This window comes from Oncorhynchus gorbuscha, linkage group LG18, assembly GCF_021184085.1.
Source record: "Oncorhynchus gorbuscha isolate QuinsamMale2020 ecotype Even-year linkage group LG18, OgorEven_v1.0, whole genome shotgun sequence".
NCBI classification, from domain to species: Eukaryota; Metazoa; Chordata; class Actinopteri; order Salmoniformes; family Salmonidae; genus Oncorhynchus; species Oncorhynchus gorbuscha.
In genome coordinates this window covers 60,333,986-60,361,595 of record NC_060190.1, presented here as the reverse complement: position 1 = coordinate 60,361,595, position 27,610 = coordinate 60,333,986, and the positions used below count along the sequence as shown (strand labels likewise).

The window sequence follows — 27,610 nt, the reverse complement described above, 5'->3', positions numbered from 1 at the left end:
CAGTTACCACCTACACACTTCTCAACCTTCCTAAAATTCTATATTGTATTAGAAATAATAGGACCAAAATACAACATGCATGTCTTTTATTAGATTTTCCAGAAAATAACACATTCTGCAATCTAATAGCTGAAACACATTCTTCCTCAATAGTTCTCCAAGAGACTGATGTAGACTGATCACACCATGACCTAAGTGGGCGTAACTGGAAATGCTGCTGGGAAATAAAACAATTTGGTAATGCAAGTCCACCATAACACTTCTGCTGTTTTAACACCTCACACCTAATCTTTGTGTGTTTGCCATTCCGAAGGTATTTATGTATACATTTATCAATAATCCCCCAATTGCCTACTGGTGGAAAGAGTGAGATCGTTATGCTCAGGAATCTAATACATGGCAACACATTCATCTTTATGGAAGTGACCCTAGTTTGTAAAGAAGCAGGCAACGTCTCCCAAACGGTTAAATCCCGATCAACATCCTAGTAAATGTTCTCATAATTATACTTCACCAGACCATGCATAGATGTTTGTATACTAATAACCAAATAAATGAACTGTGTTTTTATAGGAATTGTTGAGGGAAGGGAAACTTTCTTGGCTGCTTCATTAAGCAGCATTAATACTGATTTTGTCCAATTTATCTTATACCCAGATGGACAGCAATTTTATTTCTTCAAATATGGATAATAAAGATGAGATTGAATTCTGAATATATGTCATATATAGGAAAATATAATCTGCATGTGATATGAGAGGAAGATTTAATCAGTATAGGAAAAGCAATTACATTCTGCATTCGACGTTGTGCTAAAGGTTCTGAGTAACGTTGGGGATAGGCCGCCTCCTTGTCTACATCTCCAAAAAATAAGGAATGGACCTGAGTGTATGACATCACTAGACACCATAGCAACAGGGTTAGAATATAACACACAAACCAAATTGGTAAAATTCCTTCCCAAACCAGATTTCTCCAAGACAGCCCACAAGTACTACCATTCAAGCCCGTCAAAAGTCTTCTTGGCATCTAGAGACAGCACCGCACACGGTGTGTCCATGTCACGACTTCAACCGAAGTTCGGTGGTCGACGTCGCTGGTTTTCTAGTTTCTACTTCATTTTCCATTTGTTTTGTCTTCATTGTACACACCTGGTTTCCATTCCATAATTATTGTTCCCTATTTAACCATCTGGTTCCCCCATGGTTTTGTGCGTGTTTGTTCATGTTAAGTTGTCTTGTATTTGTGAGCTGTAATATTTTCTCCTTCTTGGAATATTTTGTTTTTGAATAAAGTTACAAATATTACTCATCTCCGTGTCCTGTGCCTGACTCCGCCTTACAAGCATCACCTAGACTTTTGACAGTCCAGCTGTTGTGTTTCATGTATTACATGCATTCATCTATGGACATTGTCAGCTTCAACCTTTCATAAAACCTGACTGCTCTATCTAAATGAACTTATCCGAACACAAATACTTTGCCATCCGTAATGTCAACACTTTTGAACGACATTTTTGGTCAGAATAAATTAAAGATATCAGACGACAATCTGTGTGATCTTTCCCTTTCTTTGGCAGTAGAGAGATTAACGCCCCCAAAATGTAGTAACAGTTGAGATGGAATGGCATCCGGGCCAGGTGATTTACCCTTTTTAGCACCTTTCAGTACTGACTCCAATACCTCTAATGAGATGGGTCGGCCTAATATGGGCAAATCAAGATGATCTAAAATATGTTTGCATTTGTCTGTCTCAGACTGGACCGAATATTTATATAACTCCAGGTAAAAATACTTCAATGTTGCATTAATATCCTGCTGATCAGAAATTAAGCCTTTAGATGGGGCTGAAAAAAATCTGTAGAAGTACAAGATTCATTTGGTTTCAGTTTTAAGGCTCGACGTCTGAGTCTGCTTAGTTTGCTCCCATTAAAATAATAGTTCCACCTCACTCTATGCATGATGAACAGCTCTCCTCCTTAATAAATCATTCAGTTCCAGTTTAACCACCCTCAAATCATTTCTGACATTATTTGAGTAATTCCTTTTCAGGTTCTGCTCAAGTGATTTTAATTTTGTCTCCAATAACTTAATTCTGTGATTCCTGGCTTTATTGAGGTGAGACGCAAAAGATGATGTAAAGTCTCTGATAAACCCTTCAGTACCCATCCATGTAAACCTTGGGTCCTCTACAGAGTCCTTGTTCAGAATTCAACCTTTTACTTGAAATTCAGCAACAAACAATTTGTTTTGAAGAAGGGTCGTATTAAAACGCCAACGTTTTGTTTTATTCACTTTAAAGTTCACATCCAGTTGGGTAAGCAGGGGATTATGACTTACAAGAGTCGCAGGCAATATTTGTATTGGCGTGACATACATACTTAGAGTACCCAAGTATAGAAAACAATCAATTCTAGAGTATGATTTGTGATATGCAGAAAAACAGGTATAATCTTTGATGCCCAGATTCTGAACTCGCCACACATCAGAGATATTGCGATTTTCCGTCATTGCATTCAATGCTAATGGTGCTGGTTGTTGGACATGTAAAAAAGATTGTGTGGATCTATCAAGCTTGAGATCATAAACTGCAATCATATCTGCTGTGGCGTACAGCAGGTCAGCCACCAGGGGGAGACTCGTCGAGGCCTGGTGACAGACGGAGTATACATCACAAGGCTGGACGTGCCAGGTCTCGACGGGCTCTCCGCCCAGGACTAATTGGGTCTGATTGGGGAGTTGGTGAGTAATCAAGGGCTGATTGCTCACCAGCTGTACAAGTCCCATAACTCTGCCAGAAGGGCAGCACACAGGGAGGACTGGGGGAAGTAAGGTGACTTCGGTGTAGTTGGAGACGGTGCCCGAGCGAAGACGAGGGAGTTGAGTTTGTGTGCCCGACAGACATGGAGCCCAGAAGACGGTATCCCGGAGAGGGTCTCATGGGTGAGACCTATCCTTTTGATTTATTATTTAATAAACACCCTTGAAACCGAGCTAATCATACTCTGTCCGTGTCTGATCTGTGTAAACATCTTGACCAAAACTCCTGGTCTGCCACACTGCCCCCAAAACCAATTCATACTCTGAAAGTGCTAACAATTCTTTGGTAAGCCCAAGGGAAAAGCTGTCCTCAAAAACAGCAGGTTTATAGATAGACACAAATACTACTCTCTTGACATGCTACATTATAATAACTGGACCAAAGCGCAGCGTGATCTGAGTTCCACATCTTTTTAATGAATAAAGTGAAACTCACAGCAAAACAAAACAATAATCTCAAATTAAACGTGAAGCTAATAATAGTGCTAACAGGCTACCATGCATAGTCAAGATCCCACAAAGTACAAAAGGGGAAATGGCTGCCTAAATATGATCCCGAATCAGAGACAACAATATACAGCTGCCTCTGATTGGGAATCATACCAGGCCAACATAGATATATAATTACCTACATGACCCACCCTAGTCACACCCTGACCTAACCAACATAGAGAATAACAGGCTCTCTATGGTCAGAGCGTGACAGTACCGCCCCCCAAAGTGCGGACTCCGACCACAAAACCTGACCCAATAGGGGAGGGTTCCGGGTGGGCATCTACCATCGGGGGCGGCTCTGGTGCAGGGCGTGTCTTCGGATGCTCCGGACCGTGGATCGTCGGAGGAGGAACCAGACAGTGGATCGTCACCGGAGGAACCAGACCTTGGGTCATCGCCAGAGGCTCCGGACTGTGGATCATCATCAGAGGAACTAGACCGTAGATTGTCGCCGGGGACTCCGGAACGTAGATGGTACTCCGGACCGTAGATTGAGAACCATACCCTAGTATGGTTCTCAATCAGAGGCAGGTGTCATTAGTTAGGTAGTCTGGGTTTCACTGTTTTTTGTGGGTGATTGTCTATGTTAGTTGCTTGTGTCAGCACAGTTCTCATTATATCTTCGCGGTCGTTATTCGTTTATTGTTTTGTATAGTTTGTATTCAGTGTTCAGTGCTTTCTTTAATTAAAAACTTCATGAACACACACCACGCTGCATTTTGGTCCGTTCCTTACAACGATCGTGACAATATTATCCCCAATAAGAGACAATAATAAACAGCTGCCTCTGATTGTGAATCATACCAGGCCAACTTAGATATATAATTACCTAGATGACCCACCCTAGTCACACCCGACCTAACCAACATAGAGAAAAACAGGCTCTCTATGGTCAGGGCGTGACACCTGAAGTGTCCTTGCTAGTCTTTTCAATAACTAAAGTTAAATTCCTTTTAATCAAAATAACCAAGCCTTTTGACTTAGAGGCTCCACTAGTGGAAGCAGAAATTTTATAAGAGTAAATATTTTCTGTGATGTGTCGCCCATTTTAATTCATGGGTACGAAAGGCTTTTCAGGCTGATGCCGATTATTTAGTGAAACAGATGCTCAACCATAAATTCCTGGTTTTCAATGGAGGTTTTCTCACCAATCAGAGTGGGACAAGGGTTGTCAGCGAGGCCATTATACTGGCACTCCAGACCAATATGCAGTTTGAAGGCTAAAACGGGTAGGGAGATGGCCAGGGTTTGGCACTCAGACAATGGATACCATAGGCCACTCACTCCATGGCAATAATGGAGTTGGCCATGGGGTGCTTGACTTTTAATGGGCAAATGGAGAATGCATGCACACACACACACACACACACACACACACACACACACACACACACACACACACACACACACACACACACACACACACACACACACACACACACACACACACACACACACACACACACACACACACACACACACACACACACACACACATCCTGCTGTGTCTTACCCAGTTCAATGTCCTGGTCATCGGTGAGGATGATGATTATGTTGGGTCGGACGTTGTTGCGTGCTTGACGGTCCCTCTGCAGACGGGTGCGGTGGCGCTGACCAGAGAACAAGGACGAGCCCTGGGCCAAGGAGACCACCCACAGGAGGAGGAGCAGGAGGCCCCATCCTGCCATGGCTCTACCCTGTGTTCTTCACCTCTTTTTCACTGTAGCACGGGGCACTCTGCTGCTGGCGCAGCTTCCTCACTCCACCTGACAGACACAGAGATGAGACCAGACCGAAACATTACGTAACATACAAATTGCTACAATCTGCTAGCTATGCTATGACAATTACAAAACATGTAATATTGACAAGTGAGAAACTCTGTGATGTATGGTCATCAGGAGTATCTCTTGGTCACTCACTCTCTCTCTCTCCCTCCCTCTCTCTTTATCTCTCAACTATCTCTCTCAGACACACTCTCAAACACTATACTCTCTCTCTCTCACACACAAAAGCAGAGGCATTACAGGGTGATCTTCCATACAATGACCTGTTCGGGCTCCCCGGTGCATTAGAGCGGTGCATTAGAGCGGTGTCATTGCCACAGTGTAATAATCTCTTTTATAAACACATGGCTGCCAGTCTGGAGCTAATGGGCCTGGGCCTGAGCCAGGGGCCCGGGGCCAACGCTCCCTCACCAACCAGACAGAGCAGGGGGAATGTAGCGGGGCAGAGGTGAAGGAGAAGAGAGATTTTAAAGACTGGATGAGGAGACAGAGATTATTTGGCGGCAGGTAGCCTAGTGGTTAGAGCGTTGGACATGTAATCTAAAGGTTGCAAGATTAAATCCCCGAGCTGACAAGGTAAAAAAATCTGTTGTTCTGCCCCTGAACAAGGCAGTTAACCCACTGTTCCTAGGCCATCATTGAAAATAAGAATACAAAAATGTAAAAGTGTGTATTGAACAGTCAAATAACAAAGTGCTCATGAGATTGATTCCAGATAACGTAGACTTGGTGGTGTATTTTCTAATTATCTGATTTATTAACTTTGTTAGTAAAATTTCCTCTAAATGATAGCTTCATGCGTAATTTGCTAAATTCATACTTGTTTCATGCTGACTTGATAACATAAGTACACCTCTGAATTATTACAAATGAAACCCCCATAGAGTTTGTCATGGAAACTGTTAATTACATATACCGTGCTTTCAGAAAGTATTCATATACCCATTACTTATTCCATATTTTGTTGTGTTACAGCCTGAATTCCAAATTGATTAGATTTTTTTTCTCTCTCACCTATCTACACACAATAGCCCATAATGACAAAATTAAAACATGTTTAGAAATGTTTGCAAATGTTTTTAAAATTAATTACAGAAATATCTCATTTTCATAAGTATTCACATCCCTGACTCAATACTTTGTAGAAGCACCTTTGACTGTGACTACAGCTTTGAGTCGTACTAGATATGGCTGTAGTTCAGCTTTGTACATTTGGCATTGAAGAATACACCACCTCAGTCATCGGCTTCATCAATAAGTGCATCGATGACATCGTCCCCACAGTGACTGTACGTACATATCCCAACCAGAAGCATCCTCATCGAACTAAAGGCTAGAGCTACCGCTTTCAAGGAGTGGGAGACTAATCCGGACTCTTGTAAGAAATGCCGCTATGCCTTCAGACGAACCATCAAACAAGAAAAGCCTCAATACAAGATTAAGATTGAATCCGACTACACCGGCTCTGACACTCGTTGGATATGGCAGGGCTTGAAAACTATTACGGACTACAAAGGGAAACACAGACATGAGCTGCCCAGTGCCGCAAGCCTACCAGATGAGCAAAATGTATTTTATGCTCGCTTCGAGGCAAGCAACACTGAAGCATGCATGAGAGCACCAGCTGTTCTGGATGACTGTGTGATAACATTCTCGGTAGCCGATGTGAACAAAACCTTCAAACAGGCCAACATTCACAAAGCCGCTGGGCCAGATGGATTACCAGGACGTAGACTCAAAGCATGCGCGGACCAACTGTCAAGTGTCTCCACTGATATTTTCAACCTCTCCCTGACCGAGTCTGTAATATCTACTTGTTTCAAGCAGACAACTATAGTCCCTGTGCCCAAGGAAGCGAAGGTAACCTGCCTAAATGATGACCGCCCCGTGGCACTCATGTGAGTAGCCATGGCCAGGTCGCAATTGTAAATGAGAACTTGTTCTCAACTTGCCTACCTGGTTAAATAAAGGTGAAATAAAATCATCTGTGAGTAGTAGACGGGTGAATTTGTTGAATTCAGGCTGTATCACAACAAAATGTAAAATAATGTTCACAAATACATTTAAAAGAAATGAAATGTTCTTGCTGAAATTGTTCCTAACAGACTGACATGACCTTGTTTTCAATCCACAGTTGGAAGCAAAGACCTTGCTGAATAGAAAGGTGTTGTGGTGTTTCTTCTCACAGCTTTGAGTATTAGCATTTACTATGACATTGCTGCAATGCCATAACACTGTCTATGAGTCCAGGCTCACTGGTCAAATGTAAAAGAGCATCACAAGGCCTCTTTACAAAAACAATTAACCAACTGACTGAGCGCGTTGACAGGTTTCCGTCTATTATAATGGACTTTGTTTGCTCAGTGTTCTGTGGGTCTACAGGGAGAGCATGTCCCCCAGCATGGAACCTGTATGAACACAAAACAACACACAACCCCAGCCTCCCTCTGCTGCGTGGCAACACACTCAACAATATCAACCTCACTGGGATGCTTTTGAATAGGGGGACAATAGAGCATAGACACGCATGCATGCATGCACTCACTAACACACATGAACGGTCGGACACATACACACACACGCATGCATCACGGGGACACACACTTCAAATTAAAACTAAATAACTTACAATTCAAATCAATCAAAGGCTTAGAATATGGGCTATTAATAACGCTATTTCACCACTTCCATCAATCTCAAGAAAGTACTAAACTAACTAAGTCAGTTGGTTATGTTACTATTCCAGAGGAGGGGTGGCTACCTGTTTCTGCCATCCCCCTACCTCATCATAATGTTGATGCCCAGGGATATCCTCATGGAGCACAGACCTCTATGTGCCAAAATGTACCAGTATCCAAGCAGGTCCTTCAGGCGGTGTACCTCCTGATTCCATAACACACTTATCCCCTCTCCATACTAACATTCAAGCTCTCACACACACATATTATGCGCATTCACCACACCCTCTTAGCATGCAAGTATGGACCCACGCACATAATTTGCACCCATGTGTAACTACACCCAAGCACACACACACACACACACACACACACACACACACACACACACACACACACACACACACACACACACACACACACACACACACACACACACACACACACACACACACACACACACACACACACACACACACACACACACACACACACACACACACACACACACACACACACACACACAGCTGTGTTGTCTGCTTTAATTCCTGCTCCTCTCTTCCTGTCTCTCTTTCTCAGGGCTTTGTTCTCTCTCTGGAGAATGGATGAGGTTCTGACCTGGGGGGGCTCTGCTGTTTTACATTCTCCTCTGCTTCTCTCTTCCTCTTTTTACCCCTCCCGTACCCCTCCCGTACCCCTCTCCATCCCTCCCTTTTCCTCGCATCGCTGGCATGTGGTGAAAACTAAAACAACAACAAGGAACACTATACAAAAACTTCATTAAACAGCTCTGTCGCCAAACACCAGAAATGCCTGGCCAACACTGCTGCCAACCAGGACTTTGTCAATATATAAAGGAATAGATGGTTCACTCCTTTCCATTGTGAGTGTTTGTGCTGTATGAAATACTGCAGCAGCAGCATTACAATTTTTGTCCAACTGCTTACACACAAAATCTTTTCATGTCACACGATTTTTGAAACCTCTCACTCAAAGTGCTAAACTACACACCAAATATCCAAAACCATAAGCTATTTCTCAGCCTTTGACTCAGTTGTCAATTGCATAAAACACTTTTTTCAAAACACTACACACAATTCTCTACCTAAAACACAAAAATCTAACAGGAAGTGACTTGCTTTCCTTTTTCAAACACAACCAATCAAAATGCTACACTTATTCACCAGGTCACACACACACTCCTCACATGTGCAAACACTAATAGCTTAACTGATCACTAACCAATCACTGCTTTACTGTAGTATAGGCCTATAAACAGGTCAAAGGTCAGATTACCTGTTTTGAACAATGGATGCCAACAATGGACAGAGAGCAAGAGGAGTAGGAGGAAGAGGAAGAAGAGGATGAGGGCAAAGAAGAGAAGGAAGGAGAGCCACCTCTGATGAGATTAGGGCAACACTTGTTCAACCACAGTTTGACCATGAGAGAGGCTGGACTGATAGTCCAGCCCAACTTGAGTCGATTTACAGTGGCGTCCATAATTCAAACCTTCAGAAATGAGAACAGGTATGCAACTATCTAATGACTTTTTTAGCATTACAGTAATGTACTGTAAAATACGTATGACTGCATAGTATAGCATAAACATTTGTAACTCTAAGCCATCCATTTACTGCACTGCATCGAGTGAATGAGGTTGGTTATCATGCTGTAATACATTTTTTGTACATTGTTTACAGTTCCTATGCTGAACACATACTGTGTTTGAATTCTGTACAGAGTGGAAAGGCAAAGACATCATGGAGGACGAGGACGCTTGTTTACAGATGTACAAGAGACTGCAATTATAAATATGGTTTTGGCCAACAATGCAATTAGGATTCGAGAGATAAGAGAGCATATCTTGAATAATGATACCATATTTAACAACATCAATGCTGTAAGCCTGTCGACCATACAACGCATCCTCCAACGGCACCGAGTGGCGATGAAACAACTTTACAAAGTGCCATTTGAGAGAAACTCTGGCAGAGTCAAGAATATGTGACATGACTTTGTAGACGTATGTATGCAACACTACTTCCAGTACTTCAGACATACCATATTTACTCATCTGTATATCCTTTTATCTGTTACAGAGAGTATTGGAGCTGGATGCCCATGTATTTCGCCATGAAATGAGGTTGGTTTCAACCTCACCAAAACCAGGCGCCGCAGACTAAATGTAATAGGACAGAGGGAAATTACCAATGTCCCTGGACAGCATGGGGGTAATATAACTATGCTGCCATCACTCAAAACGGGGTCCTCCATCACAATGCCACACTGGGTCCGTACAACACCGGCCATATGCTCACTTTTCTGGATGCAATTTACACAATGCTTGTCCCTGATCCAGATCAGGAGCCTGCTAGATTTGTGGTTTTATGGGACAATGTTAGTTTTCACTGGGCTGTTATGGTCCAAAACTGGTTTGCCACCCATCCACAATTTGTAGTTTTGTTCCTACCCCCATATTCACCTTTTCTAAATCCCATAGAGGAATTCTTCTCAGCCTGGTGCTGGAAAGTGTATGATCTCCAACCCTATGCCCGCATGCCGTTTCTCCAGGCAATGGAGGACGCATGTGGGGACATAGAGGTTGCCTCTGTCCAAGGTTGGATATGCCATGCTAGGAGATACTTCCCTCGATGTTTGGCAAGAGAAAACATATCTTGTGATGTGGACGAAGTATTGTGGCCAGACCCAGGCCGGAGAAGAGATGAAGCGCAGCTTAGCACTGGTGACTGCCCCCTCCCCCCTACCAATTCCTGGACTGCCCCCCCCCCGGGACCCCACACACACAATTGTGTTCTTTACTGTATTCTAATGAATATACTTTTTGGTTTACATATGTTTATGGTTTTGTTGTATGCTACTTTATACAACAGTAATGTTTGGCCTAATAAATATTTTCTGTTTCTACATTGCATTGGTGTTAGTTGTTTTGGATTGCTTACACACTAAAATTAAAAGTAGTACACTATTAGCAAAACCTTACACTCAAGAAGCAAAACATCAGCCCATATTTGCACAACTATAAGCACATTGTCAACCTCACACTTGTTGCAAAACTCTACACACAGTGATTTACAAAACACTAAACACACTTAACATACTTTTGTTATGCAGGTGAATGAGGACCCAAAAGCGACTTGGCGAAAACAGAGTCTTTAATCCAGTAAAGTAAATCTTCAATACTCCTAGACAAATCGGAGCGGTAAATAAAGCATAAAGAACAATTCCACTCGTAATGACGAGAACAGACTGGAGACTCGATCATAAACTGCAGGTTGCCTCGGGAAGGCACTTGACCGTAGCAGACTCAGACACCTGCTCACCACACAGCATCTGAGGGAAACACGACACGACAGGGCGATACAAAGACACAGCACGGTGAACAATATACAAGGATCCGACAGGACAGAAACGGAAAACAAGGGGAGAAATAGGGACTCTAATCAGGGGAAAAGATAGGGAACAGGTGTGGGAAGACTAAATGATTGATTAGGGGAATAGGAACAGCTGGGAGCAGGAACGGAATGATAGAGAGAAGAGAGAGAGAGAGGGAGAGAGAAAAAAGGGGAACGAACCTAAAAAGACCAGCAGGAGGAAAACGAACAGAAGGAAAAGCAAAATGACAAGACAATATAAGACAAAACATGACAGTACCCCCCCACTCACCGAGCGCCTCCTGGCGCACTCGAGGAGGAATCCTGGCGGCAACGGAGGAAATCATCAATCAGTGAACGGTCCAGCACGTCCCGAGACGGAACCCAACTCCTCTCCTCAGGACCGTAACCCTCCCAATCCACTAAGTATTGGTGACCCCGTCCCCGAGAACGCATGTCCATGATCCTACGTACCTTGTAAATAGGTGCGCTCTCGACAAGGACGGGAGGGGGGAGGGAAGACGAACGGGGTGCGAAGAAAGGGCTTGACACAGGAGACATGGAAGACAGGATGGACGCGACGAAGATGTCGCGGAAGAAGCAGTCGCACAGCGACAGGATTGACGACCTGGGAGACACGGAACGGACCAATGAACCGCGGAGTCAACTTACGAGAAGCTGTCGTAAGAGGAAGGTTGCGAGTGGAAAGCCACACTCTCTGGCCGCAACAATACCTTGGACTCTTAATCCTACGTTTATTGGCGGCTCTCACAGTCTGTGCCCTGTAACGGCAAAGTGCAGACCTCACCCTCCTCCAGGTGCGCTCACAACGTTGGACAAACGCTGAGCGGAGGGAACGCTGGACTCGGCAAGCTGGGATGAGAACAGAGGAGGCTGGTAACCCAGACTACTCTGAAACGGAGATAACCCGGTAGCAGACGAAGGAAGCGAGTTGTGAGCGTATTCTGCCCAGGGGAGCTGTTCTGCCCAAGACGCAGGGTTTCTGAAAGAAAGGCTGCGTAGTATGCGACCAATCGTCTGATTGGCCCTCTCTGCTTGACCGTTAGACTGGGGATGAAACCCGGAAGAGAGACTGACGGACGCACCAATCAAACGACAGAACTCCCTCCAAAACTGTGACGTGAATTGCGGACCTCTGTCTGAAACGGCGTCTAACGGGAGGCCATGAATTCTGAACACATTCTCGATGATGATTTGTGCCGTCTCCTTAGCGGAAGGAAGTTTAGCGAGGGGAATGAAATGTGCCGCCTTAGAGAACCTATCGACAACCGTAAGAATCACAGTCTTCCCCGCAGACAAAGGCAGACCGGTAATGAAGTCTAGGGCGATGTGAGACCATGGTCGAGAAGGAATGGGGAGCGGTCTGAGACGACCGGCAGGAGGAGAGTTACCTGACTTAGTCTGCGCGCAGTCCGAACAAGCAGCCACGAAACGGCGCGTGTCACGCTCCTGAGTCGGCCACCAAAAGCGCTGGCGAATAGAAGCAAGAGTGCCTCGAACACCGGGATGACCAGCTAACTTGGCAGAGTGAGCCCACTGAAGAACAGCCAGACGAGTGGAAACAGGAACGAAAAGAAGGTTACTAGGACAAGCGCGCGGCGACGCAGTGTGCGTGAGTGCTTGCTTAACCTGTCTTTCAATTCCCCAGACTGTCAACCCGACAACACGCCCATAAGGAAGAATCCCCTCGGGATCAGTAGAAGCCACAGAAGAACTAAAAAGACGGGATAAGGCATCAGGCTTGGTGTTCTTGCTACCCGGACGGTAAGAAATCACAAACTCGAAACGAGCGAAAAACAACGCCCAACGAGCTTGACGAGCATTAAGTCGTTTGGCAGAACGGATGTACTCAAGGTTCTTAGGGTCTGTCCAAACGACAAAAGGAACGGTCGCCCTCCAACCACTGTCGCCATTCGCCTAGGGCTAAGCGGATGGCGAGCAGTTCGCGGTTACCCACATCATAGTTGCGTTCAGATGGCGACAGGCGATGAGAAAAATAAGCGCAAGGATGAACCTTATCGTCAGACTGGAAGCGCTGGGATAGAATGGCTCCCACGCCTACCTCTGAAGCGTCAACCTCGACAATGAATTGTCTAGTGACGTCAGGAGTAACGAGGATAGGAGCGGACGTAAAACGTTCTTTTAGAAGATCAAAAGCTCCCTGGGCGGAACCGGACCACTTAAAACACGTCTTGACAGAAGTAAGAGCTGTGAGAGGGGCAGCAACTTGACCGAAATTACGAATGAAACGCCGATAGAAATTAGCGAAACCTAGAAAGCGCTGCAACTCGACACGTGACCTTGGAACGGGCCACTCACTGACAGCTTGGACCTTAGCGGAATCCATCTGAATGCCTTCAGCGGAAATAACGGAACCGAGAAAAGTAACGGAGGAGACATGAAAAGAGCACTTCTCAGCCTTCACGTAGAGACAATTCTCTAAAAGATGCTGGAGAACACGTCGAACGTGCTGAACATGAATCTCGAGTGACGGTGAAAAAATCAGGATATCGTCAAGGTAGACAAAAACAAAGATGTTCAGCATGTCTCTCAGAACATCATTAACTAATGCCTGAAAAACAGCTGGCGCATTGGCGAGACCAAACGGCAGAACCCGGTACTCGAAATGCCCTAACGGAGTGTTAAACGCCGTTTTCCACTCGTCCCCCTCTCTGATGCGCACGAGATGGTAAGCGTTACGAAGGTCCAACTTAGTAAAGCACCTGGCTCCCTGCAGAATCTCGAAGGCTGATGACATAAGGGGAAGCGGATAACGATTCTTAACCGTTATGTCATTCAGCCCTCGATAATCCACGCAGGGGCGCAGAGTACCGTCCTTTTTCTTAACAAAAAAGAACCCCGCCCCGGCCGGAGAGGAAGAAGGCACTATGGTACCGGCGTCAAGAGACACAGACAAATAATCCTCGAGAGCCTTACGTTCGGGAGCCGACAGAGAGTATAGTCTACCCCGAGGAGGAGTGGTCCCCGGAAGGAGATCAATACTACAATCATACGACCGGTGAGGAGGAAGGGAGTTGGCTCGGGACCGACTGAAGACCGTGCGCAGATCATGATATTCCTCCGGCACTCCTGTCAAATCGCCAGGTTCCTCCTGAGAAGTGGGGACAGAAGAAACGAGAGGGATGGCAGACATTAAACACTTCACATGACAAGAAACGTTCCAGGATAGGATAGAATTACTAGACCAATTAATAGAAGGATTATGACATACTAGCCAGGGATGACCCAAAACAACAGGTGTAAAAGGTGAACGAAAAATCAAAAAAGAAATAGTCTCACTGTGGTTACCAGATACTGTGAGGGTTAAAGGTAGTGTCTCAAATCTGATACTGGGAAGATGACTACCATCTAAGGCGAACATGGGCGTAGGCTTGTCTAACTGTCTGAAAGGAATGTCATGTTTCCGAGCCCATGCTTCGTCCATGAAACAACCCTCAGCCCCAGAGTCTATCAAGGCACTGCATGTAGCACCCGAACCGGTCCAGCGTAGATGGACCGACATAGTGGTACAGGATCTAGATGGAGAGACCTGAGTAGTAGCGCTCACCAGTAGCCCTCCGCTTACTGATGAGCTCTGGCTTTTACTGGACATGAATTGACAAAATGTCCAGCAAGTCCGCAATAGAGGCACAGGCGGTTGGTGATCCTCCGTTCCCTCTCCTTAGTCGAGATGCGAATACCTCCCAGCTGCATGGGCTCAGTCTCTGAGCCAGAGGAGGGAGATGGTTGCGATGCGGAGCAGGGAAACACCGTTGACGCGAGCTCTCTTCCACAAGCTTGGTGACGAAGATCTACCCGTCGTTCTATGCGGATGGCGAGAGCAATCAAAGAGTCCACACTGGAAGGAACCTCCCGGGAGAGAATCTCATCTTTAACCACTGCGTGGAGTCCCTCCAGAAAACGAGCGAGCAGCGCCGGCTCGTTCCAGTCACTAGAGGCAGCAAGAGTGCGAAACTCTATAGAGTAATCCGTTATGGATCGATCACCTTGGCATAGGGAAGCCAGGGCCCTAGAAGCCTCCCTACCAAAAACTGAACGGTCAAAAACCCGAATCATCTCCTCTTTAAAGTTCTGGTAATTGTTAGAACAATCAGCCCTTGCCTCCCAGATAGCTGTGCCCCACTCTCGAGCCCGGCCAGTAAGGAGTGAAATGACGTAAGCAACCCGAGCTCTCTCTCTAGAGTATGTGTTGGGTTGGAGAGAGAACACAATATCACACTGGGTGAGAAAGGAGCGGCACTCCGTGGGCTGCCCGGAGTAGCAAGGTGGGTTATTAACCGGTTAAGACTCTAGGGGCAGTATTTCATTTTTGGATAAAAAGACGTGCCCGTTTTTAGCGCAATATTTTGTCACGAAAAGATGCTCGACTATGCTTGGAATTGATAGTTTTGGAAAGAAGACACTCTGACGTTTCCAGAACTGCAAAGATTTTTACTGTGAGTGCCTTAGAACAAAACCTACAGGCAAAACCAAGATGTTTGAGCGACCAGGAAATCAACAGGATTTCTGATGGCACGTTTTCCATGATCGCCTTATATGGCTGTGAATGCGACAGGAATGAACGGACACTTCCTATCGTTTCCCAAGGTGTCTGCAGCATTGTGACGTATTTGTAGGCATATCATTGGAAGATTGACCATAAGAGACTACATTTACCAGGGTCCCGCACGGTGTCTGCGTGGAAATTGGTGCGCAAAAGTCAGGTACCAGTATTTTTCCATCCGAATCTGAGAACAATGCAGGCTTCCAGGAATGGCATTTCAATGAAGAGATATATGACAAAACACCTTGAGGATGGATTCAAACAACGTTTTCCATGTTTCAGTCGATATTATGGAGTTAATTCGGAAAAAGTTTGACGTGTAGGTGACTGAATTTTCGGTTAGTTTCGGTAGCCAAATGCATAGTAACAAAACGGAACGTTGTGTCCTACACAAGCATCTTTCAGGAAAAACTGGACATCTGCTATGTAACTGAGAGTCTCCTCATTGAAACATCTGAAGTTCTTCAAAGGTAAATTATTTTATTTGATCCCTTTGCTGGTTTTTGTGAATATGTTGCGTGCTAAATGCTAACGCTAAATGCTAAGCTAGCTATCACCACTCTTACACAAATTATTGATTTTCTCTGGTTCTAAAGCATATTTTGAAAATCTGAGATGACAGGATTGTTAAGAAAAGGATAAGCTTGAGGATAGGCATATTTATTTCATTTCATTTGCGATTTTTAGAAATCGCTAACGTTGCGTTATGGTAATGAGCTTGAGGCTATGATTACGCTACCGAATACGGTGTGGGTAGGACTAACAGGTTAACCCTAGGTTCCGGAGGCTCGGCAGACCAGGAAGTAACAGGTGGCACGAGACGAAGACTCTGGAACTGTCCAGAGAGGTCGGAAACCTGAGCGGCCAGGTTCTCCACGGCATGACGAGCAGCAGACAATTCCTGCTCGTGTCTGCCGAGCATGGCTCCTTGGATCTCGACGGCAGTGTTACGAGCGTCTGTAGTCGCTGGGTCCATTCTTTGGTCGGATCCTTCTGTTATGCAGGTGAATGAGGACCCAAAAGCGACTTGGCGAAAACAGAGTCTTTAATCCAGTAAAGTAAATCTTCAATACTCCTAGACAAATCGGAGCGGTAAATAAAGCATAAAGAACAATTCCACTCGTAATGACGAGAACAGACTGGAGACTCGATCATAAACTGCAGGTTGCCTCGGGAAGGCACTTGACCGTAGCAGACTCAGACACCTGCTCACCACGCAGCATCTGAGGGAAACACGACACGACAGGGCGATACAAAGACACAGCACGGTGAACAATATACAAGGATCCGACAGGACAGAAACGGAAAACAAGGGGAGAAATAGGGACTCTAATCAGGGGAAAAGATAGGGAACAGGTGTGGGAAGACTAAATGATTGATTAGGGGAATAGGAACAGCTGGGAGCAGGAACGGAACGATAGAGAGAAGAGAGAGAGAGAGGGAGAGAGAAAAAAGGGGAACGAACCTAAAAAGACCAGCAGGAGGAAAACGAACAGAAGGAAAAGCAAAATGACAAGACAATATAAGACAAAACATGACAACTTTACACACAAAAATCTATCATGAAGTCACATCCTTGCAATACCAAAGCACTGACTGTCAGATTACCACACCCGCCAACCTATTGGTTCAACACAGTCATCAGGTGTGCAAACACTCGTTTGCTTAATTGTAGACACACCAATCAGGTCTATTAGCACTATATAAAGCAGCAGGTGAGTTCATCGGCCTTCAAGCACAATGGAAAGAGGAGGAGAAAGAGGAGGAGGAGGACGAGGAGAACGAGGAGGACGAGGAGGAGGAGGAGGAAGACAAGAAGGTGCTCAAAGAGGACCGAATCTGACAAATGAGATCCGCGCAACACTGGTTGACCACGTTGTCAACCACGGCCTGATGCTGAGGGAGGCTGGACTGCGAGTACAGCCAAATCTAAGCCGATATACAGTGGCAAGTGTGATGAGAACATTTAGACTGGAAAATAGGTATTGTAAAAATATCATCATATCAAAAACATCTGCATGGTTTCAGTAACTGCTTACAGTACTGTATTCTATGCACTATCAGCACTTCTGTTACCTTTTCCTGTGAAATTACTGTACTATTGTATACTGTTTTTTTTCTACATAGGATTGAGGGTCAGGGACGACAAGGGGGAAGGCCTCCTATGTTCACAGAACAGCAAGAGAGGGAGATAGTAAACATGGTTTTGGCCAACAATGCTATAACACTCAAGCAGCTCCAAGCTAACATTGTCAATAACCACACCATTTTCAACGACATCCATCAGGTCTCAAAATCAACACAGGCACGCATCCTAAAACATATTCAAATGAAGCAAATTTATCGAGTGCCTTTCGAGCGCAATTCCGAAAGGGTGAAACAGAGGTATGTATTCACTTTAGCAGTGTGATCTTGCATACTGTCTCATAATCTTTTACTGTACTGTAATATGTATACTAGATCTACACTGAACTACACAATTTTGCCTGACACTGTTTTTCTGAGAGTTTTACGAATGGATGGAGAGGAGATCCAGCATGAGTTCATTTACATAGATGAGGCTGGGTTTAACCTGACGAGAACACGAAGGAGGGGAAGAAACATCATTGGCCACAGGGCTATAGTCAATGTCCCAGGGCAACGTGGGGGTAATATAACACTCTGTGCAGCCATTACACAGAATGGGGTCCTCCACCGCCATGCCTATATGGGCCCTTACAACACAGCACTCATACTTACATTCTTGGACCAATTGCACAACATAACAGCAGCAAATCAAATTGATCATATGCAAAACATTGTTGTCTGGGACAACGTGTCTTTCCACCGCTCTGGTCTGGTTCAGATCTGGTTTCAGCAACATCCACATTTCACCGTCCTATATCTTCCACCATACTCTCCATTCCTCAACCCTATAGAAGAGTTTTTCTCGGGATGGCGGTGGAAGGTATATGATCTCCATCTCCAGGCTGAGGTACCCCTCATCCAAGCCATGGAGGAGGCCTGTGACCAGATGGAGGTAGCAGCAATGCAAGGATGGATTCGTCATTCAAGACGTTTCTTTCCAAGGTGTCTTGCTAATGACAACATTGCCTGCGATGTTGATGAAATTCTCTGGCCAGATCCAGCTAGGCGAAGAGACAATGTCTAGTTATTATTATTTTTATGTATTTTTATCTTACAATACGTAATGTGACGTTTGGTTACAGTATTATGAATCTCCATGTCAACATTTTGGGCGTGTTGAGAAATAAATGAGTTTCTTCAGTCTGCAACATTGGTCCTGTGTAGTGTTTGGTGAATTGACATTATATTTGTACTTTGTTGATTGTAGCCTACTCTAATCATAGGGAAGTAGAAGTGCTAAAAGTGTTTTAGGTTTATCACAGCAGAGTGTAACTCGTGCAAACAGAGTATAGTAATGTGAAACGTGTGTGTTTCATATGGTAAAAAAGTGTGGTTTTTAAAAAGAAGTGTATAGTTTTTAGAAGAGTGTTTAATTTTGCAAAGGATCTGTAGTGTTTTGCTAATTGGGTGTGTGGTTGTGCTAATTGTGTGTAGTGTTTTGAAAACACGGGCCCTGTTTTGAAAATCGTGCTTAAGCAATCAAAAAAAACTGTAACAGTGTACTTGTTACCCCTCTCAGCAGATTCCTTTCACTGTAGAACATTGTATTGAAATGTAGATATAAGCCTATGAAAGACCAAAGAGCTTTAGATTTAGAACAACAGTGTTTACATGGTATATCCAAAAATGTACTATTACATTTTCTGTAGCTCAGTTGGTAGAGCATGGCGCTTGTAACGCCAGGGTAGTGGGTTCGATCCCCGGGACCACCCATACGTAGAATGTATGCACACATGACTGTAAGTCGCTTTGGATAAAAGCGTCTGCTAAATGGCATATATTATTATTATTATTATTATTTATATTATTATATTTATTATTATTATATTTTTATTATTATTATGTACTATTATTTGCCATTTGATGCAAATGCTTCATTCTGACATGTGTTTATGGCATTTTGAATGCAGTGTTACATTTTGAAGGAGATGTGAGGCATTTTGCATTTTGTGCGTGCAGTTTTGGGAATTGTGTGTAGAGTTTTGAAAAAAAGGAGACAGTTTTGAAAACTTGTGTAAACAGTTGAAAAAAACTGTAATGGTCTAACCATTTTTGCTCCTCTTCAGTATGTGGTAAAAAGCTGATCAAAGCAACACTGGGTTCTCACGTCAGGGATGCAAACTCTATATTCGCACGGTTTGCAAGAAATGTCCAGCAAAATTTTACACGCTGCCTTGATACATCGATAGATAACATGTAAATGTGATCATATAGACGAGGAAAAACAGTGAAAACTGTCCAGTGTTATTCTCTTGAGACCTCAGGGTTACCCTGATAGGAAGTCAGATTGGATTTAATGCATTTTATCAGTTACATGGACACATTCATGAGCATTCAAATTCACAAACGTTTTTGTTTGCGCTTTTCCTCTCTCTCTCTCATTCTCTCTCTCTCTCTCATTCTCTCATTCTAACACATGGTGTGTAGCTCAAAAAATACATGAAACAAAAATCTAACATACAGTACCAATAACATTTTGGGGACACCTACTCATTCAAGGGTTTTTCTTTATTTAGTTTTTTTACATTGTATAATAATAGGGATATCATCTAAACTATGAAATAACACATATGGAATCATCTAGTAACAAAAAAAATGGGTTTTGAGATGTTATATTTGAGATTCTTCAAAGTAGCCACCCTTTGCCATGATGACAGCTTTGCAGACGCTTGGCATTCGCTCAACCAGCTTCACCTGGAATGCTTTTAAACAGTCTTGAAGGAATTCCCACCTGTACTGAACACTTGTTGGCTGCTTTTCCTTCACTCTGCGGTCCAACTCACCCCAAACCATCTCAATTGGGTTGAGGTCGGGTGACTGCAGAGGCCAGGTCATCTGATCCAGCACTCCATCACTCTCCTTCTTTGTCAAATAGCCCTTACACAGCCTGGAGGTGTGTTGGGTCATTGTCCTGTTGAAAAACAAATGATAGTCCCACTAAGCGCAAACCAGATTGGATGGCGTATCGCTGCAGAATGCTGTGGTAGCCATGCTTGTTAAGTGTGCCTTGAATTCAAAATAAATCACTGACAGTGTCAACAGAAAAGCACCCACACACCATCACACCTCCTCCTCTATACTTCACTTACTGGGAAGACGCTATCCGATGCGGTGCAGCCAACGGGTTTCTCCACGCATCGCGCCGACAGAAACAAACATCTCTCTGGTAAGAAGAGTGGCGGGGGCGTATGCCTCATGACTAACGGGACATGGTGTGATGAAGGAAACATACAGGAACTCAAATCCTTCTGTTCACCTGTAACTTCGTTCGTCTGTTGAATGAAGAGAGTCAGACCGAAATGCAGCGTGTAGGTTACTCATGACTTTAATGAAATATATCGCGGTACATGAAATAACTGAAGAAAGACAAAAACAACAAACGGAACGTGAAACTAATTACAGCCTATCTGGTGACTACAACACAGAGACAGGGACAAACACCCACAAAATACAACGCGAAAATCAGGCTGTCTGAATACGGTTCTCAATCAGAGACAACGACAAGCACCTGACTCTGATTGAGAATCGCCCCAGGCAGCCAAGCCTAACTAGACACACCCCTAATCATACACAATCCCAATTACTACAAACCCCAATACGAACCACAACATATAAACCCATGTCACACCCTGGCTTACCCAAACATATACCAAAAACACAAAATATAATGACCAAGGCGTGACATCACCTGATTTAGAATTCCTCACAATCAAATGTAGACCGCATTATCTTCCAAGAGAATTCTCTTCGATTATAATCACAGCCGTATATACCCCCCCCCCCCAAGCAGACACATCGATGGCTCTGAACAAACTTTATTTAACTCTTTGCAAACTGGAAAACATTTATCCGGAGGCTGCATTCATTGTAGCTGGGGATTTTAACAAAGCTAATCTGAAAACAAGACTCCCTAAATTTTATCAGCATATCGATTGCGCAACCAGGGGTGGTAAAACCTTGGATCATTGTTACTCTAACTTCCGCGACGCATATAAGGCCCTGCCCCGCCCCCCTTTCGGAAAAGCTGACCACGACTCCATTTTGCTGATCCCTGCCTACAGGCAGAAGCTAAAACAAGAGGCTCCCACGCTGAGGTCTGTCCAACGCTGGTCAGACCAAGCTGACTATACACTCCAAGACTGCTTCCATCACGTGGACTGGGACATGTTTCGTATTGCATCAGATGATAATATTGACGAATACGCTGATTCGGTGTGCGAGTTCATTAGAACGTGCGTCGAAGATGTCGTTCCCATAGCAAAAACATTCCCAAACCAGAAACCGTGGATTGATGGCAGCATTCGCGTGAAACTGAAAGCGCGAACCACTGCTTTTAATCAGGGCAAGGTGTCTGGTAACATGTCCGAATATAAACAATGCAGCTATTCCCTCCGCAAGGCTATTAAACAAGCTAAGCGTCAGTACAGAGACAAAGTGGAATCTCAATTCAATGGCTCAGACACAAGAGGCATGTGGCAGGGTCTACAGTCAATCACGGACTACAAGAAGAAACCCAGCCCAGTCACGGACCAGGATGTCTTGCTCCCAGGCAGACTAAATAACTTTTTTGCCCGCTTTGAGGACAATACAGTGCCACTGACACGGCCTGCAACGAAAACATGCGGTCTCTCCTTCACTGCAGCCGAGGTGAGTAAGACATTTAAACGTGTTAACCCTCGCAAGGCTGCAGGCCCAGACGGCATCCCCAGCAGCGCCCTCATGGCATTTGCAGACCAGCTGGCCGGTGTGTTTACGGACATATTCAATCAATCCCTATACCAGTCTGCTGTTCCCACATGCTTCAAGAGGGCCACCATTGTTCCTGTTCCCAAGAAAGCTAAGGTAACTGAGCTAAACGACTACCGCCCCGTAGCACTCACTTCCGTCATCATGAAGTGCTTTGAGAGACTAGTCAAGGACCATATCACCTCCACCCTACCTGACACCCTAGACCCACTCCAATTTGCTTACCGCCCAAATAGGTCCACAGACGATGCAATCTCAACCACACTGCACACTGCCCTAACCCACCTGGACAAGAGGAATACCTATGTGAGAATGCTGTTCATCGACTACAGCTCGGCATTCAACACCATAGTACCCTCCAAGCTCGTCATCAAGCTCGAGACCCTGGGTCTCGACCCCGCCCTGTGCAACTGGGTACTGTACTTCCTGACGGGCCGCCCCCAGGTGGTGAGGGTAGGCAACAACATCTCCTCCCCGCTGATCCTCAACACGGGGGCCCCACAAGGGTGAGTTCTGAACCCTCTCCTGTACTCCATGTTCACCCACGACTGTGTGGCCACGCACGCCTCCAACTCAATCATCAAGTTTGCGGACGACACAACAGTGGTAGGCTTGATTACCAACAACGACGAGACGGCCTACAGGGAGGAGGTGAGGGCCCTCGGAGTGTGGTGTCAGGAAAATAACCTCACACTCAACGTCAACAAAACTAAGGGGATGATTGTGGACTTCAGGAAACAGCAGAGGGAACACCCCCCTATTCACATCGATGGAACAGTAGTGGAGAGGGTAGCAAGTTTTAAGTTCCTCGGCATACACATCACAGACAAACTGAATTGGTCCACTCACACTGACAGCGTCGTGAAGAAGGCGCAGCAGCGCCTCTTCAACCTCAGGAGGCTGAAGAAATTCGGCTTGTCACCAAAAGCACTCAAACTTCTACAGATGCATAATCGAGAGCATCCTGGCGGGCTGTATCACCGCCTGGTACGGCAACTGCTCCGCCCTCAACCGTAAGGCTCTCCAGAGGGTAGTGAGGTCTGCACAACGCATCACCGGGGGCAAACTACCTGCCCTCCAGGACACCTACACCACCCGATGTTACAGGAAGGCCATAAAGATCATCAAGGACATCAACCACCCGAACCACTGCCTGTTCACCCCGCTATCATCCAGAAGGCGAGGTCAGTACAGGTGCATCAAAGCTGGGACCGAGAGACTGAAAAACAGCTTCTATCTCAAGGCCATCAGACTGTTAAACAGCCACCACTAACATTGACACTGACCCAACTCCAGCCACTTTAATAATGGGAATTGATGGGAAATTATGTAAATATATCACTAGTCACTTTAAACAATGCTACCTTATATAATGTTACTTACCCTACATTATTCATCTCATATGCATATGTATATACTGTACTCTACATCATCGACTGCATCCTTATGTAATACATGTATCACTAGCCACTTTAACTATGCCACTTTGTTTACTTTGTCTACATACTCATCTCATATGTATATACTGTACTCGATACCATCTACTGTATGCTGCTCTGTACCATCACTCATTCATATATCCTTATGTACATATTCCTTATCCCCTTACACTGTGTATAAGACAGTAGTTTTGGAATAGTTAGTTAGATTACTTGTTGGTTATCACTGCATTGTCGGAACTAGAAGCACAAGCATTTCGCTACACTCGCATTAACATCTGCTAACCATGTGTATGTGACAAATAAAATGTGATTTGATTTGATTTGATGATTTGGGAACCACACATGCGGAGATCATCCGTTTACCTACTCTGCGTCTCACAAAGACACGGTGGTTGGAACCAAACATTTCAAAATCAGACTTATCAGACTGAAGGACAGACTTCCACTGGTCTAATGTCCATTGCTCATGTTTCTTGGCCCAGGCAAGTATCATCTTATTATTGGTGTCCTTTAGTGGTGGTTCTTTGCAGCAATTTGACCCTGAAGGCCTGATTTACATAGTCTCTTCTGAACAGTTGATGTTGAGATGTGTCTGTTAAATGAACTCTGTGAAGCATTTTTTGGGGCTGAAATTTCTGAGGCTACTAACTCTAATGAACTCATCCTCTGCAACAGAGGTAACTCTGGGTCTTCCTTTCCTGTGACGGTCCTCATGAGAGCCAGTGTCATCATAGTGCTTGATGGTTTTTGCGACTGCACTTGAAGAAACTTTCAAAGTTCTTGACCTTTTCCTCATTGGCTGACCTTCATGTCTTAAAGTAATGATGGACTGTAGTTTCTCTTAACTTATTTGAGCTGTTCATCCCATAATATGGACTTAGTCTTTTACCAAATAGGGCTATATTCTGTATTTAACTAGGCAAGTCAATTCAGAACTAATTATTATTTACAATGACAGCCTACACCGGCCAAACACAGATGATGCTGGGCCAATTGTGCTCCATCCTATGGGACTCCCAACTACATCCGGTTGTGACACAGCCTAGATTCATACCAGGATGTCTGTAGTGACGCCTCAAACACTGAGATGCAGTGCCTTAAAACGCTGAGCCACTCGGGAGCCACTGTATACCCCCCTACCTTGTCACAACACAACTGATTGGCTCAAACGCATTAAGAAGGGAAGAAATTCCACAAATGAACTTTTCACAAGCACACCTGTTAATTGAAATGCATTCCAGGTGACTACCTCATGAAGCTAGTTGAGAGGATGTCAAGAGTGTGCAAAGTAGTTTTGATGTCTTCACTATTATTCTTCAATTTAGAAAATAGTAAAAATAAAGAAAAACCCTTTAATGAGTAGGTGTGTCCAAACTTTGGACTGGTACTGTATATGGGCAATTACTCAAAACAGTTAGCACTGCTACACAAAAGCCAGCAGAAATAACAACTCCTAAATAAACAAGAGCCATACAGTATGTTTTTCTACTGAATGCGTGTCAACATAAACATTCCCTTTAGCGTAAATGCAGTGAGTTGAGTAATGGTAGGTTTTTCATAATACATACATAGGAATATTCACACAGTGCTTTTATGGAAATACTGATTATTTAAATTTAAACCATGCTGATACAAAAGGCAGAATGTTGAAGGCAGAATATTGCTCAGATCAGTTATTTTACACTAAATGAAAGGCCCTACCCCAGTGCTGATGCTGCTGAATGAGACAGAATCATAGCAGAAGTTTTCTATTTACAGTTTTTCTCAATTGCTAAAACACTAAAACCCAATTGGCTGAACAAAGTTCTCAGTTGACTGGACTCATTTAGCTAATTATGCAGTCTGTTGTCAATACCTTAAACCATTTCACATGATAAAACACAATTTGCAGATCTCACTTAGACTTTTCAGCAAAACTCTAAACACATTCTCATTCTCAAAACACATTCTGCACTCTAATGCACATGTCATCCATACTGGTAAACACAAGTGGCAAAAATCAAATACATATAGAGAACACATGTCATTGATTGAACACAACCACTCAAAAATGATTTAACCTGTTTGAAATGATGCGACTCAACCAATATAAGCCAGTTCAGAGAGCAAACAGGTTGTTGAAGGTGGGAAGGAGAAAGTCTGAGAATGGATACTGTAGTACAGTGCATTGTAGGCTGTATATTGTACAATGGACAAATTGTATGGCCCTGAACATTGTGCTTTCCATTTATTAACACTACTGACTGCTCAATAGATTTTGATTGGTTGCAGGTTCAGAGGAAGAGCAAAAAACAAAATTGCAAAGAGCAAAGCAGAGTAGTAATTTCTGATCAATTTTGAGCTACTATGATAGAACATGTTTTCGTTCATCAAAAGACAATGATGGAAAAATATGAATATTTTTTTAGATTAAAAATGTACTTCTCCCTGAGAATTGTATGTTGTGAACAATGTGTTTTCTATTTTTCAGTGTATTGTTTACTTACTGCTTGAGAGTCTATAGCATTTTGATCACTTTGTTTATGATTTGAGAGCAGTGTTTGATTTTGAACACAGGTATAACTGCTTTGAGGCGAATGTTTCATTTTGCAAGAGGAGTCAGAGGTTATGTAAATAGTGCTTGAAGATGAGGTTTTGTGTTTAATGTTTTCAGGAAATGGAGCAAGGTTTCAGAAATTGTGTTTTAGCAATTGAGAAAAACTGTAAACAGAAGCACAAACCACAACATGAGTAAATGTGAATCTGAGTAGAACAGGAATACCTAGGATAGGATAAGTAATCCTTCTCACCCCCCCCCCCTTTAAGATTTAGACGCACTATTGTAAAGTGACTGTTCCACTGGATGTCATAAGGTGAATGCACCAATTTGTAAGTCGCTCTGGATAAGAGCATCTGCTAAATGACTTAAATGTAAATGTAAATGTAGTGAGAGAGAGTGAGAGAGAGAAAGAGAGAGAGAGAGAGGAGTAAGAGAGAGTAAGAGAAAGAGAAAGAGAGAGAGAGAGTGAGAGAGAAAGAGAGAGAAAGAGAGAGAGAGAAAGAAAGAGAGTGAGAGAGACAAAGAGGGAAACACAGCATATTTTTGTAACCCTGATTGACGATCAATAACCATTATCCAAAGGTATATCAATGCGGGCTGTATCTTGGTTAAAAGTGCTGCACAGGAATCTGTTACACACTGAAATCCTCCTCATTTAAAGTGACCATTGGAAATTTGAATGTTGAACGCTCTACTTCACCATTGGATTAAATGTTAATGATGGCTGTATCTTCCATAGATACAAATGAATTATAAATGTCATGACAACAGAGCTGTGCCACACTATAGGCTGTTGTGGTAAAACAGAGGTGAGTGTAGGGGCCAAACGCTTTCCTCAGAGGAGAGAGAGACAGACACATTTTAGCAAGTAGAACAAAAACATCAATACATAATATAAATCTCCAAAATATTTAGCAGTGGAGTTAATGCAGTTTTCTCATGAATAAAATATGTTTGGTTGTTCAATGAGCACCATCTCATGCATGCAAGCAATGCCCCA

At 43.9% G+C, this 27,610-nt stretch overlaps 1 protein-coding gene across 2 annotated transcripts in view; it reads right to left on the bottom strand.

Moving 5' to 3' along the window:
* Positions 1-27,610, bottom strand: part of LOC124003676 (extracellular sulfatase Sulf-2-like) — a 78,143-nt gene that overhangs the window by 16,833 nt on the left and 33,700 nt on the right. For both annotated transcript variants that reach the window (XM_046312186.1, XM_046312187.1), the window contains one exon: positions 4,828-5,080. In XM_046312186.1, the coding sequence (XP_046168142.1) occupies positions 4,828-5,002 (175 nt within the window). In that variant the 5' untranslated portion in view covers positions 5,003-5,080. The remainder of the gene's footprint in view (positions 1-4,827; positions 5,081-27,610) is intronic.